This window comes from Grammomys surdaster, unplaced genomic scaffold, assembly GCF_004785775.1.
Source record: "Grammomys surdaster isolate TR1022 unplaced genomic scaffold, NIH_TR_1.0 65, whole genome shotgun sequence".
Taxonomy (NCBI): domain Eukaryota; kingdom Metazoa; phylum Chordata; class Mammalia; order Rodentia; family Muridae; genus Grammomys; species Grammomys surdaster.
The window spans coordinates 19,982,272-19,998,212 of NW_021604567.1; the positions used below are offsets into that span (position 1 = coordinate 19,982,272).

Here is a 15,941-nt window from a genome sequence, read left to right on the forward strand (position 1 = left end):
ATTCTATACATTTCATAGAAATGGAATCATGTGCTTTGTGATAGCGTATGGATGAATTTTTCCATGTTATAACAAGTTTCTGTTCTATTTATTTATTTATTTATTTTTCTATCTATCTATTTATTTATTTTAGATCAGGGAGAAGGGTTATTCTGGACATTGATAGTTCAATTTTTACTTTTCCTGGGTCTATACTTTGATGTAATTTCCAGATCATACAGTATCTGTGTGAACTTGCGTGATATTTCTAGACTGTTCTCTAAAGTAGCCACACTGTCTTGTATCCTGAATATATGAGTGAGTCAGTTCTTTTAGGCTACATAGGGAAAACAAAGCAAATCTTTCCACATCCTCACCTAGCCTTGTATTATCTGTCTTTTATTACAGCCATCTTGGTATTCTGACAAAAGAACTTATTTTTAAATATTATCTGTGTCAGGGTTCCCCTTTGTTCCTTTGAAGTTGTAATTAATCCAGAGGTATCCCAACAATGTATAGCATTTTATTTTTCTTTATTACGTGTGTGTGTGTGTGTGTGTGTTTGCTCATGCTCTCAACATGGTGCCTTTTTGGAAGACAGGGGACTGGTGGAAGATCATGCTCACTGTACATTATGTTGGTTCTAAGGATAACTCAGGTTTTCAGACTTGGCAGTTAGCACCTTTACCTGCTGAGCCATCTTGTCCTGTTTCTTATTTTAGAACTAATTTAACTCTCACAAAACAGCAAACAACATGACTTTTAAATGGAGATATATTTTCTACTTTGTTTCTCTTCCTTTCTCAAAATGTTTTATGTTGTGCAAGTAATACCTTTCATTTCCCCATTCCTACCTTCTTAATAATAACGTATGTTATATGGAAAGCTGTTCTTTATACAAAGAGAGGCAGGAAGAATAAGGAACAGAGTGACTGGAGTGACTTAATGATGTTCATGTATTTTTACAAATAGGAATCTTATAAACATTTTGAGGTTTAAGTCAACTAATACATTTCTGGCAGCTCCCTCTTGTCTGTGAACTGTTGTTTTGCCTTGGAAGTCAGGCACTGCCCGCCTCTGTCAGTGCTTCACATAGCAGGGCTTTATTTCGCTCATCACTTAGATATCTCCTGCACTAGAGACCTCCCACATGTGCTTGTGAAGGATATAATAGCTGACACTGTATTTAATTAGCACTAATACTGTGAAGAAGGAAAAGCATGTTAAGTATTTTTCTGAGACACTAGCTCAAAATTAGCAGGAGAGGGCAAGCACAATCCTGTCTACCCACTGCTGTTCCTTGCACAGCCATGGCATCTGCGATCCACTTAGCCATTCAGTCATTCGTTGAGTATTTGATGGGTACCTCTTATGTGTGAAAAGATAGTCTAGATGCTGGTTAAATGAACCAGTTTTAACAACACAGAAATCTGAATCACTAAACAAGTACCCTTGGTATCCAGCTGGGGTACACAGTACAAATACAAGTTCACATCCACACAGCTTCACTTTTCTTCAGTCTTTGCAAAACTCAAAGTTGCAATGCAGCTGTGGTGGGGCTGACAGGGTGGATGAGGAAGTAGGATAAGGACTTCGGATTCTGAAGCTTGTCACTTTCTTTCTACCCCTTTTATTTTGTCAATATCTTTCTTGATTTCCTTTTGGAATCATACCATCATTATTTTAACAGTGTATTGCCTGTTTGTATATAGAAGGTAGTTTGCAGGGTAAAGCTTCAGGGCACCCACTTTACAGACAGGCAGATACCAGCCTCTACTCTACCCTGCTGTCTCTTGGTAATGGTTCCCCCTACCTTGCAACTACAGTGAAAATGAATGGGGTTTTCGTGCATAACACTTAAATACTGTTCCTGCATTACACAGTCAGTCACTCAAAAGCTCTGACCAACATTGTAGAGGTGCCTTTCATCCCAAGAGTAACATCTGATTTCCCTTCCTTGCCTAAGGTATTTCCTGAGGGCGCCTACTTTAGAGCTAGAGAATCTCTTGTGCCTGTTTGAAATTCAGTGAGCAAGAAGATATTCCCCAAAGTCTGTTCTCTGTTTTCTTTTTGAGTTCCTGTATATTGTATAAGCTCTAATTCTCCATGCCATGTGAAATAGCTGCAACATTTGCAACAGAATGTTAGCAACCCATAGCTGTGTTTATCTAGGTGATTCAGGACTCTTTCTCTAGTGTGTTTGTGTGTCATTTTAGGGGCTATATGTTGAGGGTTGTGGGAGATGTATGATACTTGTAGCAGATCTGTAGGTAGATTTTAGAAGATCACATTCTAGCAGAGCACCTTCGAGCCACATTGCTCAATTTCTTCCTTCAGTGGGGCCCTCTGTTCATCAATCCTCATACTTGAGTCACCTGGCACTAAAATGGGCAGAGATTGGGGACAAGGAAATACAGCTTCTCTCTGTATGCCAAGAGGCATGCCCCTGATGTGGATCTCACCCCAGATCCTTTCTGGTTCCCATTTGTACCCACTGGTTATGGCCCAAGAGATTGCAGGTTCAGAAATCTTGGTGCTGTTTCCTCTGACTGTAGCTTTGGTAGAAGTGAGGGTCTCTCTACCCCTGCATCCATGATAGAATGAATTAATACTGCACAATATGGCATGGCACTGTTACCAGTTCCTAATAGTTATGAAGTATTATTATTGTTTTGAGTAGCTACAAAACTCAACAGCAAAGCTAGTCACTTTCCTCTTCCTGGTAGAGGAGCAGCTTTCTCTGACAAAGTTGCTTTCTCAGTGTCCAGTTCTCAGTATATGTTCATCTACTAGGGATTTCTTTCATATTGCACTTTTTCCCCCAGTTATTGCAACAATTCTGGAAACATAAAAGAGTTTGTTAAAGCTTTCTGGTCTCCCTCACTGTGGTAGGTAAAAGCGACATTAGCCAAAACCACTCAGTAACACTCAGAACTGGCCAGGTACTAAGGAAACCTCTGTGTGGGGCATAAGGAGGGTTACCCACTTGTGAAAGTTGTGATATGTATCCCAGGAAGTGGTACCCATGTTAAGTTCTGACTACTAGTGAGGAGAAGACAGTAAGTAAATTTGCTAATTAGATAAAGAAGGGCAGGCAGGATAGGACTTGGAACTGCCTGTGCTGATGCTCTGGATAGACGGTTGTTTGTTTGTTTTGTTGTTCTTGTTGTTGAGCCATGGTTCTTATCCTTTCCCACAAACCACCTATCTAAGAGTCTTGTGTGAGATTAACCAGCTATACCCTCACTTCTAATTGATTGTAATCCATTTGAGAGGCTCAGGCAAGAGTGTCAGGAGTAAATAATGGGACAATTAAGTCATAATACAATATGTGTTAAGATCACTCTTAACACAAATGGAGACATGATTGTTCTTCCAGAGGTCCTGAGTTCAATTCCCAGCAACCACGTGGGGTGGCTCACAACCATCTGTAATGGAATCCAATGCCCTCTTCTGGTATGTCTGAAGACAGCTACAGTGTACTCATGTACATAAAGTATATATACATATTTAAAGCAAGTATGTACATATATAAAATATATAACTAATTATATATATATATATATATATATATATATCTTTTATTCGTGGAGAACTTCATATATACATAGATACTTCCCACTAATTCCTCTCAGTTGTACTCTATACTCTCCAATTTTCATATGCTCTGTTCATTTGTTTTTAACCTACCAAGTCCAGTTTGTCCTCCCCATAATCCTAAGTGTGGAGTCACCTACTGGAGCATGGTCAGTCTACCAGGGACCACACCCTAAAGAAAACTTGCTCTTCCTCCTCCTGAAGACATCATTTGTCCATAGACTCAGCTAGGGGTAGGCACTTGTGAGTCCCTACCCAATTCCATAACAGAATATAGACTGGCTTGATCTTGTGCAGGTCATGTGCCAGTAACAATGGCTGTTGTGAATTCATGAGTATAGTGGTCCTCTCTTGTCCAAAAGGTAGTTTTTCTCAGGTTCTCTCTATCTCTGACCCTTACTTCCATTCTTCCCCATCTTCCACAATGGTCTCCATCCCTTAGGGAAAGGATCTGGTACAGATGTCTCATTTATTGGGGAGTACTCCATGGATACTTATTCTATGAACCTTGAATAGTTAGGGTTTCTGTTTAACTACTGATCATTGCACAAAGAACCTTCTCTGATGATGTCTGAGAGCTGCACAAAAGTATAAACATAGAGATATAAATTTAGATAACAATTAGGGTCCACTTAGCAAAATAGTAGTCATAGTTTAGCCCATGAGTGAGGCTTATGAGCTCCCTGGCTCTTTGCCAGGTTTTCAGTAGCTGGCATTCATTTCCTCTTGTGGAACAAACATTAAATCTAAGCAGAAGGATGTTGGTTACCCTTATAATATTTGTGTTACTATTGCACCCATAAGTCTATCTTGCCATCCTGGTTGTTACTGTAGCTCTAAGGGCTTACAGCTATGTAAGATCGTTGATGACTTGCATAGTACTTTGAGGTCAATTGACCTAAAAGGGAGGAAGCTTTCTGGCTTCCATCAGCTGAACTTCTCCATGTCCCCATGACCAATATATATGATAGCATCAGCAACAGGGTCTTACCATCAGGAGAAGAAAAACCTTTAAGTAGATAGTTATTCTATTTATCTAGACAGTAGTAGTAAAGATAGCCCCTAAAATAACCATGCCATTCCTTGTAGAATGAGAAGTTTTAGAATTAAGGCTTTCATGAGAATTATAACAAAATTAGAAAGAGGTGAAATGAATGGCCTTTAGCCATGTGGTCATCCTTCACCCCTTCAACCCTGACCATTCTTCAGCCTATTTTTCTCACCCCCCTCCCTCTCTCCCTAAATGTGGCAAGTCCTGTCCTCTAGGAAGAGATCAGGAGGACCAGGGTTCATTCTCAGCTGGAGGAGTGAAGGGAAGGGCTGTAAGTGAGCTAGGGCACTGGCTCTAGGCACACAATCAAGTGGAAGCTGGCCTTCATTTACAACACCATCTTAGTTCTGATGCCTGCTGCTAACTGCTCTTTACCCCAAAGAAGAATGCAGTCCTGAAGTTCATATTTATTTCCCTGTGGAATTTTTTCCTTTGGTCGAGGAAGTTGTTCGTCTTTCAACAATCTAGTTCTGTCTTGTCCTATGGGAAATAGTTTTGTGTTCTCCAAGGAGCAGTTTATTACAGAACTCTGGAACCTGGGAGGTCCCAAATGGCTAGTTCCTTCCTGGTTAGAAGTGGAAGTGGGAAGAGTTGGGGAGGCTGTAGTATCTGCCCTTCCATTAATTGTGGCTTCCTAATACCAGTTGCTTTCTGGAAGAGTAGGGGCCAGTGGGGCTTTGGCCACTTATCTTGATGGAGAAGCATCTAAATACTCAGAGATAGGATGGGCATGTTTCATTCCCTCTGGTGTGTCCCATGAATTCTGCCACTATGATATGACATGGTTGTTCTTTTCATTGCTGGCAGAAACTGACTGGTTTGTCACAGGAAGGTGTTATGGGCACCATGGGCCATTCTCTAAAGCTAGCTGCATAGAAATTCTAAAATGGGTAATCTGTCCCATGAGCTAAAGAAGTGCTCTGGTGACTTCCTGCAGAAGGACTCACTGCGGATCTGGAGGAAAAAAAGGCACATAGATGCTGACAATGAATCCTAACAAATGTAGTAAGAACTAAGGATCAGCTCAGAAGAGTTCTTCCCTTCTAGGAGAACTATGCTAGAGGCCACAACTGCACTCCAGGAGGACCACAGTTTTCTTTTCCCTGGCAGGGGCTCCTGGATGACCTGCTATTCTCTACTCTTCCAGATAGCAGCTGGTATTAGGAAGCCACAATTAATGGAAGTGCAGATACTACAGCCTCCCCAACTCTACCCACTTCCATTTCTAACCAGGAAGGAACTAGCTATTTGGGACCTTGATGTTTCCCAGGTCCCAGAGTTCTGAAATAAATATCCCCAGTGTAAAACTCATTGAACACATCTTATGTCCCAGACATTTTCCTTAGCAACACAGCAAGCATGTTGGAGAAAGGCAGTTTATCTCCCCATCCTGACTGTCACAGCTGCTGCCCAGTATCCCAGGAGCACTGCCACATGTGGCCTGCTCAAGATAAGATCCAAATCCAAATTTCAGTTTGCTTCCTTGTCCCTCATGTAATGAGCCTTACTGGACTCGGGGAGTAGCTCCATTGGCAGGTTCACCTGCTCAGTCAGATGGAGCACTTTTGTAGATGGCATGAAAGAGGTTAACCATGTCCCCTCTATCTGCCTGCTTCTGGCTCAGTCACAACCAATATAGAAAGTTCCTTAATCTAATTGTTTTTATTCCATCAGAAAGCCTACATGATGTTTATTCTTAGTTCTAGTAAGTTAACAAGTCAGCCTGTTTCTGGTTCAGGAGGGCCTCTTGTTTGAGCCAAGCTGAATGAAGCTTCTGTGTATGACTTCCAGGGTTCTCTTCAATGCAGACCTTTCTGTTCACCAGGTTCTGTGGGATTACTAGAGACAACCCAATTCATTTCTTGAGTCAAATTGGAATATTGGCTGAGGCGAGTATGATGGTGTTTGAAGAGAAAAGGCGCATGATTTCCAGAAGAACCGAAGTGAAACCAAATGGCTCTAAACAACATTTATCTTGTAGTGGACTAGATCTCAAGTGCTTCTTCCTAGTGAGTGTTGTCACCCCAAGGGCTGAGCGATTAAGTTGAAGATTCAGATACTGCATGTATTACCTAATGTTTCTAATAATGGAATTAAAACATGGCCAAATCATCTAAATTTGTCTTTGTATTGCCATCTCACTTGACTTACTCCATAATCTTCATTGTTAGCAAGAGATAAATTTGGCCTAGACTGATATTTTCTTGAATTCACTGAGAGGAGAACAAAAGAGCAGGGTAAAAAAGGCATCTTACACTTTTATAACTTTTGTAATTTTTAGTCTATCATTAAAAGTACAACTTGCTTTATGATCTGAAGAAGCGCCATCTAAGTCTCTATATTAGGAACAAAAGTGAAGCCTTTCAGGAGAAAAAGGGAGGGAGGGTAGAACTTAATCTGCATCAGGCCTTTGATGTATTTCTAGATTTTAAGAAGCTTCCTGCCGTTCCTGGCCACACTGAAACAGCTTCAGCCATGTGTCTGTCCAGGCTCTGGCTCTATCCGCACACTCTTTGTTAGACTGCCTTCCAGCCAGCAGTGATGTCTGCCATCATACCTAACATGTTAACCACAAAAACTGGCTCACTGGGACTTCAGTTCTCATTGCCTATTTTCCACAGAAAGACTGTGAAGTTAATGATGAATTTGAAGGAATTAACTATCAGCCTGTAGGGTCTCTTTTGAACTGTTATTGGTCCATCCACAGCATCTTATTGAGAAGTATTAACTGATAACTGAAACTGAAATCTTAGCCCTGAGTCATGAATTGGAAAATGTTGTAGATAATTTTGTTTTGTTTTGTTTATTAAAGCAGGGTTTCTCTGTGTAGCCCTGGCTATCCTAGAACTCACTTTGTAGACAAGACTGGCCTCAAACTCAGAGAGCTGCCTGCCTCTGCCTCCTAAGTGCTAGGATTAAAGGTGTAGGCCACCATGCCCAGCTGATAATTTTGTTTTTATTTAAAAAAAATTGAAGACATATATTCTTGATTGTTTGACATTTTAAGATATGTTCTTTCATTGTGTGTATGTGTGCATATGTGTGTGCATGTGTGTGTGTACTCACGTGCACATTCATATGCAGATACATACTTGTGCAGAAGCCAGAAGTCAAAGTGAGTGTTCCTCCATCACTCTTCTGTTTATTCATTTATTTTTTTGAGACAAGGTCTCTCACACTTAACCTGGTAGTTATTGATTGGCTAAACTAGTATTGAACCAGCAAGGCCCATGGGTTCTCCTGCCTCTACCTCCCTGACCCTGGAATTACAGGCATTACCACACCAACATTTTTGTGTACATCCCGGGGAATCCACACTCAGGTCACCATGCTTGACAGCAAGATTCTATTCCCCAAGCATCTCCACGGCCCCTATTTCATTTCTTTTTACATAGCACTCTGATGTGAAGGTGTGCCACACTGAGACAGAGCTGCTGGGGATATGCACATCTCCTGTATTGTAGGGAAACTCTGAGCCAGTCTTTACCCTGCTGCTTTTTCCATCTCGGGACACGAGTCCCACAATGTTGTAGCACTTTGTGCCAGTGGGTTTCCTAGATAAAGAACAACAGTATGGGTCTCAGTTTCACAAATGCTTGTTTCACAAACAAAAATCCAAGAGGAAAAGGAAGTAATTGATTAGCAGTGGCCACTGTGCCGAGGAGGATGACCTGCCTTCAAAGACTTATGTTTTGAACTTCATAGTATGTTTAAGAAATAGTTTACTTCAAAGGCACTCACCACAAGAAAATGGGCTGTTTTCCTGCTATTCTTGTTCCCTGGCTCAGTAGTACTATAAGTAGCTCATATCCGGCTCTGTGGTCTCAGGTGGCCATTGTGTTTATGATCCTCAGGCTGAAGCTACAAGAACTCTGGCCCTATTTTAAGTCAATAGCAAATCCACACTGTTTGACAGGAGTTTACTGAGGTTCTCATGAAATACTTTACTCTCTGACCCATCTTAAGGAAAATGCTCAGATGCTATAATCAGTATACATAGGGACTGTGGCCTCTCAAAATAGAAAACTAAATTCACCAACCCAGGCCTAGACAGACTCACCTAGTGTACCTGCAGTCTTGATGCATTGTGATAACTTCTGCATTGCCATTCTAAATTTCTAAACAATGTACTCAGAGATGAAAGCCTGACTGGGTTACAAAGACCTCATTGGAAGTGTTGGAACTTGCCCTTTCTTGTCTGTGGATTGATCTGCATATGTAGAATTTAAGGTGTAACTCTTACTGCTGGAGACTTCTAGATAGTACCAAATTCACAGACAGGAGTGAGAAATGACTTTCACTGAAATTGTTCATGCATGGGCTGTATTCATCTGAGGCAGCTCCCAAGTGATTCTGTGGAGAGCCCTCCAGAGAGGCACAGTATCAGTGCTCTGCTTACTTATGCTTGGTGGCACCGTTTCTCCTTCCTGTCTATCTAATGCATTCTTTGATTAGACCTAGGTTTGTTCTGGGAAATACAGGCCTGAGATGATTTCAGTTTCACACTAGATTCTCCCCCTCCTCTATTCCCTCTCCTCCTCCCTTTCTCTTTCCTGTCTTATAGTGGGAGCAGAGGGAGTGAGGACTGAAAGGAAGTGAGTGATATGGTGTGTTCAGAAGGGAAACACCAGCCACTCATGGCTTTCTTGACAGCAGTAAGGCCATGGGGCCTGGTGCCATGTGTCTGTCACATTAGACACTTTTGTTCAAGCAATGGCTGCAAAGCAATCTTTTTCTCTTGCACTTTTTGCCATCTTTTGTGTTTACTGCACTAACTTGCTTTGGCAGCTCTGGTTGCAAGACAGGATACTTCCTAAATTTCTAGTTAAGGTTTCTGAGATCTACGCTGTATTTGAACTGAGATGACATAGTCACATATAGACTGGCTGTCTGAGTGGAGGTTTGCTAAAGTTCAAATATTCCATAGGTCAGGGCCTTTAGGGGAACCAATCCACAGAGAAAACCCATGGTAGGAGTTATAAGAGTTAGTACTCCTTCCTTCTGTGCTTACAAGGCTAAGAATTCTTAAGGAATTATTTGTTTATTTCACTTGCAAGAGATCCATTCTGATTGTCCTGCTCTGTCTTTTCTCACCTAGATGTAGGGATCACTGTACAGTCTAGGGTTTGCTGCCCTCAAGTCCAGTCTGCTAATAGCAGAGGTAGGAAGCACTACTTACATACATATACATACTGCCTTTTCAGAGGAACATGGAAAATACTGGGAAGAAGCCTATTGTGGCAAAAGACTGCACACTCTTCACAGTGTTTCCATTTAGTCCCCAGAGAGCAGGGTTTTCATAAAGGACCTGGGGTGTTCCATATAATGGAACAACATCTATAAGCCATTGAGATTGTGATCAGTAAATTACTGTGGAAGGATGCAATATGGACCTGAATTGTGACATGAAACTAAAGCTGGGGTGACATATATAGGATCCTGCACATAAACACACACACAGAATGCTGAACATACAATACTAAACTTAGAGTGGAAATCCTTCATGCTCCCGTGTTGATCATCTGGTCTTTTTGTAATAGGCAGACATTATGCATGTATTTCATAACATGCTAGAAAAATATATAAACATATCAAACAAATGAGTTATATTGACTAAAATATCTGAAATAGAAAACATTCACAAATGAGAAAAGCAATCAAAGTAAGGTAGAAGCCTCAGCAATGCTGATAACTTACCTGTGTGGTAGAAGCAATTAAGGGCATGAGGATGTAACTTTGCAGAGCTAGTAATCACCAGTCAAGAGCCCAAAGGAGTAACTTATGTTGCTTTAATTGACTAGACCTCCAGATTGGAGATAGCACAACATAGAGGTTTGGTTTTGGGGGTGGGGAGTTATCTGTATCAAATCCTGTTATAAAAGGGAAAACAGAGTCACTGAATGGGGTACCCCAGGTTTACAACTTTAACTCTACTGGCTGTAAATTTGCACACAATTCTAAGAATTACTGTCGGTGCAATTAATGTGGCATTTTTCCCTAATAGGAACTCACTTAAAAAGAAACACTGTATCTTACATAAATTTACATAAGTAGTAGGTTGACTGAAGTAATAATTTTTTTTCTTTTTCCACTTCCCAGTCTTTACTAAGTCAGTGTCTTATTTGAATTTCTGAAAGAGAATGTAGAAATCTCTTCTCTAAGTTGTTTTGGCCACAGAATCCTTTCATCTTTTCTTTAAACAGTCAATTCTTCTTTTTATGAGACTAGGTTTTGCTACATAGTCCTGGCTTGCTTGGAACTCACTATGTAGACGGGGCTGGCCTCAAGCTCCTAGAGATCTGCCTGCTTCTGCCTTCTGAGGACTGGGATTAAAGTCTTGTGCTGCCATGCCCAGCTACCAAATCCTTTCCATTTAGTGGACAATATTAGCCTCAAAATTCTGTAGAGAATGCTGTTATGGGACTTTTCAATTGTTATTTATTTTGTTTGTGAGTGCAGGCATATGTGTTGCCTGGGGACAGTGTGAAGGTCAAAATATAGGTCAGAGGATGGGTTGACAGTCAGTTCTCTTATGCACCTTGTGGGGCCTGACACTGAATCTCCTCAGACTTAGTACAAGGTACTCTGCCAGCTCAGTCACCTCCAGGGCCCTGTGGGTCTTTTTATCAGAAGGATTAGGAAGAATCAGAATGATAAGGAGGACTTAAAAACAGAAATGACAGTCAAAAATCTGGTGGCTTGAAAAAAAAGATTCCCACTCCTACACAAAACAGGCTCAAAATGCTGTAGAAAACACAATAGTGGATGATAACAGGGATCTTTCACGATCAGAACAACTAAACCATGCTTTTTATACCTCAAAATTGGAATTATTAAAAAGCCATGCCAAAATTTTTCAAATAATGTAGGTATCAAAATAGTTAGCATTAATGTGTATGTATACATACATAGATATGTATACATACATACACACACACTCACACACACATATGATTGCTAATAATTCTATTTTTCATTGGTGTTTTGTTTTGTTTTGTTTAGATAGGGTTTCTTTGTGTATCCCTGGCTATCCTGGAACTTGCTCTGTAGATCAGGCTGGCCTCAAACTTAGAGATCTGCTGCCTCTGCCTCCCAAGTATTGGCACTAAAGGCATGTGCTACCACTGCCCAGCTTAGTTTCCAATGCTTTAAAAGACCTAGGGGTCTTTTTTGACTTGTGGGGTAATTTGTGTATGGGTTTATAGTTGCTTGAGACAGGGCCTTGCTATATAGTCCTGGCTAGTCTTGACCTTGCTGCAGTCCTCCAGCCTCTGCCTCTTACTTAGGATTCTAGTCATGTGCCCAATTTGAATTGAAGTTATGGAAACCATTCAAGGTTGTTTCTTGCAGTCACTGTGTATAGCACATTCTGAAGCTGCTTATAAGTGCTATATAAAGGGGACCCACCCTTCAGTTTTCTCTGAATACTTTCCATAGTGCAGCTTCTCCCTTGCCGTTGTTTTCTCTGTGGCTGTTCTCAGGTCATGGAGGTGGTGTTATTTCTAATTCCCTGGAAAATGCTGCTTTGGAACAGAAAGCTACAGCCCACTGCCTATGTTAGTAAGTAAAATTTCATCAGAACTCGCTTTAGCAATGCCTGCCTGTTTATAGATCATAAGTAGATTCTACCAGACTACTATGATGACAAAGACAGCATGCCATGTGAAACCTAAACAATTCATTGTCTGTATAGCAAAGGAATCTGTCACTGCTCTACATGTGTGTCATATGTGTAAATTAATTTTATGTCCTCTGTTTTATATACTAGCAATAAAAAAGTTAATATAGGTGTGTTTGTATATACAGTGTATACACACACATACATACAGACACAGGAGGTGGGTTTGGTCTAATGCTGCTTGTGTTATAATGTTAATTTTGGTACCTAAAACTTCTTACATGAGAGTGTAAGACATTGAGGGTCCCTGCCCCCAGTTGAATCTGATTGGTAAGTAAAGATGCCAGCAGCCAATGGCTGGGCAGGACAGACGGAGGTGAGGCCTTTAGGATTCCCAGGCTAGGGAGAGAGAGGAGAGGAAGAAAGAGAATTGCCATGAGAGTGGAGTAGGATGGACCCATGTAAGAATTCAGGTAAGTGGCTCTAGTGGCCACTTCCCTGATTGGGTCTGGGATAGCAAAGATGAAGTATAGATTTTAAAGAATGTTAACTCTGGAATACTGGGGGAAGTGTTTGCTAGCTGCAGGAAGGATTAGAAGTGCCCAGACTTTAGAGCTAGCCAAAACATATCAAAATTAGCTGGCATGCATGTGTGTCTGCAAATCCAGAGAGCTCTCTCACGGGTGGCTGAAAGAGTGACTCACTGGAAGCCAAAGCAGTTTAACTAACTACCACTCTACACACACACACACACACACACACACACACACACACACACACACACACAGAGGTGTGGGCACACACACAATAAAAAGGTTAATATAGGTGTATTTGTACATACTCTAAAACAATATAGAAATCTAATCTCTGAAATTACATTGTTAGCTAAAAGCGACAGAGGAGCCAGGTAAATCTGTTATAGTATCAAAACAGCAGTGTATTGAACAGCTACAATAATTTCATATGGTCTATTTCAGTAGAGGAACTTTTAAAAAGAAAAGCTAGGGATTTAAAGTGGAGGTAGATAGGGCATTGTAGAATTAAGGCTTTCATGAGACAGGGACAAGGTTGGCCTTATGTGAGGCTATGGAAGGATGCCCATTCATGTTTCCCAGAACCAGGCTCAGGGGTAAGCTTAACATTGCTGTCAGCAAAATACAGCCATGTGTCTTTGGGTGCTCAGGGTTGAAACCAGAGTTTCACACATGCTAGGTAAGCACCCCACCACTGAACTATTTCTCAGCCTTGAAAAGATGAACACTTGTGTATGTCCATTGTGACAGCTGTCTGCTGTTCTGTTCATGGCCATGACTATCAACATATCAGTGCGGCTTTTGGTGCATCTGCTTGTTGAATTGAAAATGGCAGCACTGAAGTCTGTGGTGTTCTTGAAAGGAAGGTAACCCTTGGGCTGATGTGTGGGATCAGTTGAATGTAGTAGCCACCAGTAGACTTCTCTTTGTAAAATCTTCATTGTGAGGCAAGTGACTCTTACAGTTCAGATGTGAAATGTACTCCTAGGCTTATCTAGTTAAACTCTGTCCCCAGCTGGTGGTACTTTTTGGGAGGGTATGAATCCTTTTGGACAGGAGGCCTAGCTGTCAGAAATAGGATCTGAGAAGCCCTGCTTGAACGTTATAGAGGCTGGCTCTGCTTCCAACCCAAGATATAACAGGTCGTGCTGCAAGTTCACCTTACCTTATATGGAGTCCCAGACCCCATGCCTTCCCCGCTGTGATGACTGAATCCTCTCTTCAGGTGTTCTGTCATAATGATAGCAGAGACAATAGGTTTAATCTATGTTTGGGGGAACATGTGAAAAATAGATCTACTATCATGGCAGGAAAAGACCACTACACTTAAAGGGACATTAGTCCCCATTTAGATAAACATTTACAGAGTTGATTTGATTTATCATATGACAAGGAACAACATCTGATTACTATGAACTGTATACTCTTTCACACATTTTCAGTATTGTAACAATCTGTGTGCAGGCATGGAAGGCAACCTCGGTATTGCTCCTCACCTTCCACCTTTTTGGAGATGAGATTCATTCTGTACTGTGTGTGCCTGGTGTAGCTGGCCTGTGAAGTTCCAGGCATTCTCCTATATGCACCTCCTATCCTGCCCTAGGTGTACTGGGATTCTAGATGTCTACTACCATATCTAGCTTTATGTGTGCTCTGAGAACTGAACTCAGGTCTTCTTGCTTGCATGGCAAGCAGTTTACTCACTGAGCATTTCCCCGACCTCATTTTCAGTATCTTTAAAATCACTTTCAAATGAATATATTATGTATTTGATAGCCCTGGCTGTAGGCAATAACTCAGTGAGGCCTGGTTAGTGCACAGGAGCACAGAGTCCTGGTTGGTGCACAGCTGCACAGTCATCATCACGTTCTTCAAGCTTCAGGGCCTGCTGTTATCTTGGAAGCTACTTTCTGCCTGATGGCAGCCAATCCCTGCTCCCATCACCAACTTTGGCAACCATTTCCAACATATTTTATTTCATCTTATTTGTCTATTTTGTGGTGCTGATGATGGTTGAAACTAGGGCCTCCCATATGTTACATGCTTGTAGCCTTGCCAGCTTTTCATATGCATTGACTAAGGCATCCTTCCTACTTGCTTGGTTTTACTAGATTAACAAAGTGAGACAGCAAGCTCCTCGTGAATGGTTTCAAATGGCTCAGCCAAGACTATCTGAAGCACTTACATTGCAAACTTTAATGTGCCTTAGAATCATTTTCAGAGCTTATAAGCCCAGCTTGCTGGGCTCACCCCCAGTATTCCTGACCTTATGGGTCTGGGCTGGGACCTCATAATTTGTACTTCTGATAAGTTCCTTGGTGATGCTGACAATAGAACAAAGGTCACAGAACACTTTCAAGGGCTATGAAGTGTAAGCCTAATTTTTTTTTCAACCTACTTGAATAAGGGTTCAACCTCCCCTGCAGCCCACCACCCATCAGAAGTAGTGAAAGAGAAAAGTTGTTAGGACACAGAGGAAGTAGACTTGTTTAGTAATAGTTCACTGGGAACGAGTCCAGTCTTCATTGTCAGAATATCAGCAGTTTAGTCCAGTAGCAAACACCAAATATGAATCAGCAGCTGCAGTCCAGTCCTCACAGCAGGGAAACATCACACACAAACCAGCAAGGGCAATTCAATCCTGAAGAAACCTGCAAGGCTCGCCAACTGGCCAGAGGCTGGAGAAGTGGCAAGAAGCTGCAGGAACCTCATGAGAAGTTCTTCGGTGAGTTTCCATTTACGATGTCACCACAAGCAGAGCTCAGCAATGCACTGTAAGGTGAATCAATACATTTGTGTTGTTAGTGAAGAATAGCGAGGTGGAGCAAAGCAAACCAGTGCTCTAGCTCCCACTGTCTATGGGGTCATAGTTATACTCCTTCATCACATGCCCTTTCACATGTCTCCTTTAGCAAAACATCTTTTCACCTGTGTGCCCTAGCAAAACATCATTTGACATATCTGACTTTCCAAAGAAACCAGAAGTTTCCACTTCAATGCAGAGTCGTAATTCTTGTGAAGTGTGTGTGTGTGTGTGCATGCACATACTCACACAAATGCATGCTTGATATGGATTATGCCAGGTAGCTTTGAAAACTACTGTCACACATCACTTAAAGAGAGGACACATTCTGAGAAGTGTGCCCATGTTAACACAAGCCTG

At 41.4% G+C, this 15,941-nt stretch overlaps 1 protein-coding gene across 2 annotated transcripts in view; it reads left to right on the forward strand.

Moving 5' to 3' along the window:
• Pcca (propionyl-CoA carboxylase subunit alpha) overlaps positions 1–15,941 on the forward strand; it is a 308,071-nt gene that overhangs the window by 252,538 nt on the left and 39,592 nt on the right. Inside the window, exon 22 of one of the 2 annotated variants that reach the window (XM_028771113.1) lies at positions 6,453–6,535. The exons of the other annotated variant lie outside the window; for it this stretch is intronic. Within the exon in view, the coding sequence (XP_028626946.1) occupies positions 6,453–6,470 (18 nt within the window). The 3' untranslated portion in view covers positions 6,471–6,535. Of the gene's footprint in view, positions 1–6,452; positions 6,536–15,941 lie in introns of those variants that run through there. 2 annotated transcript variants of the gene reach the window in all.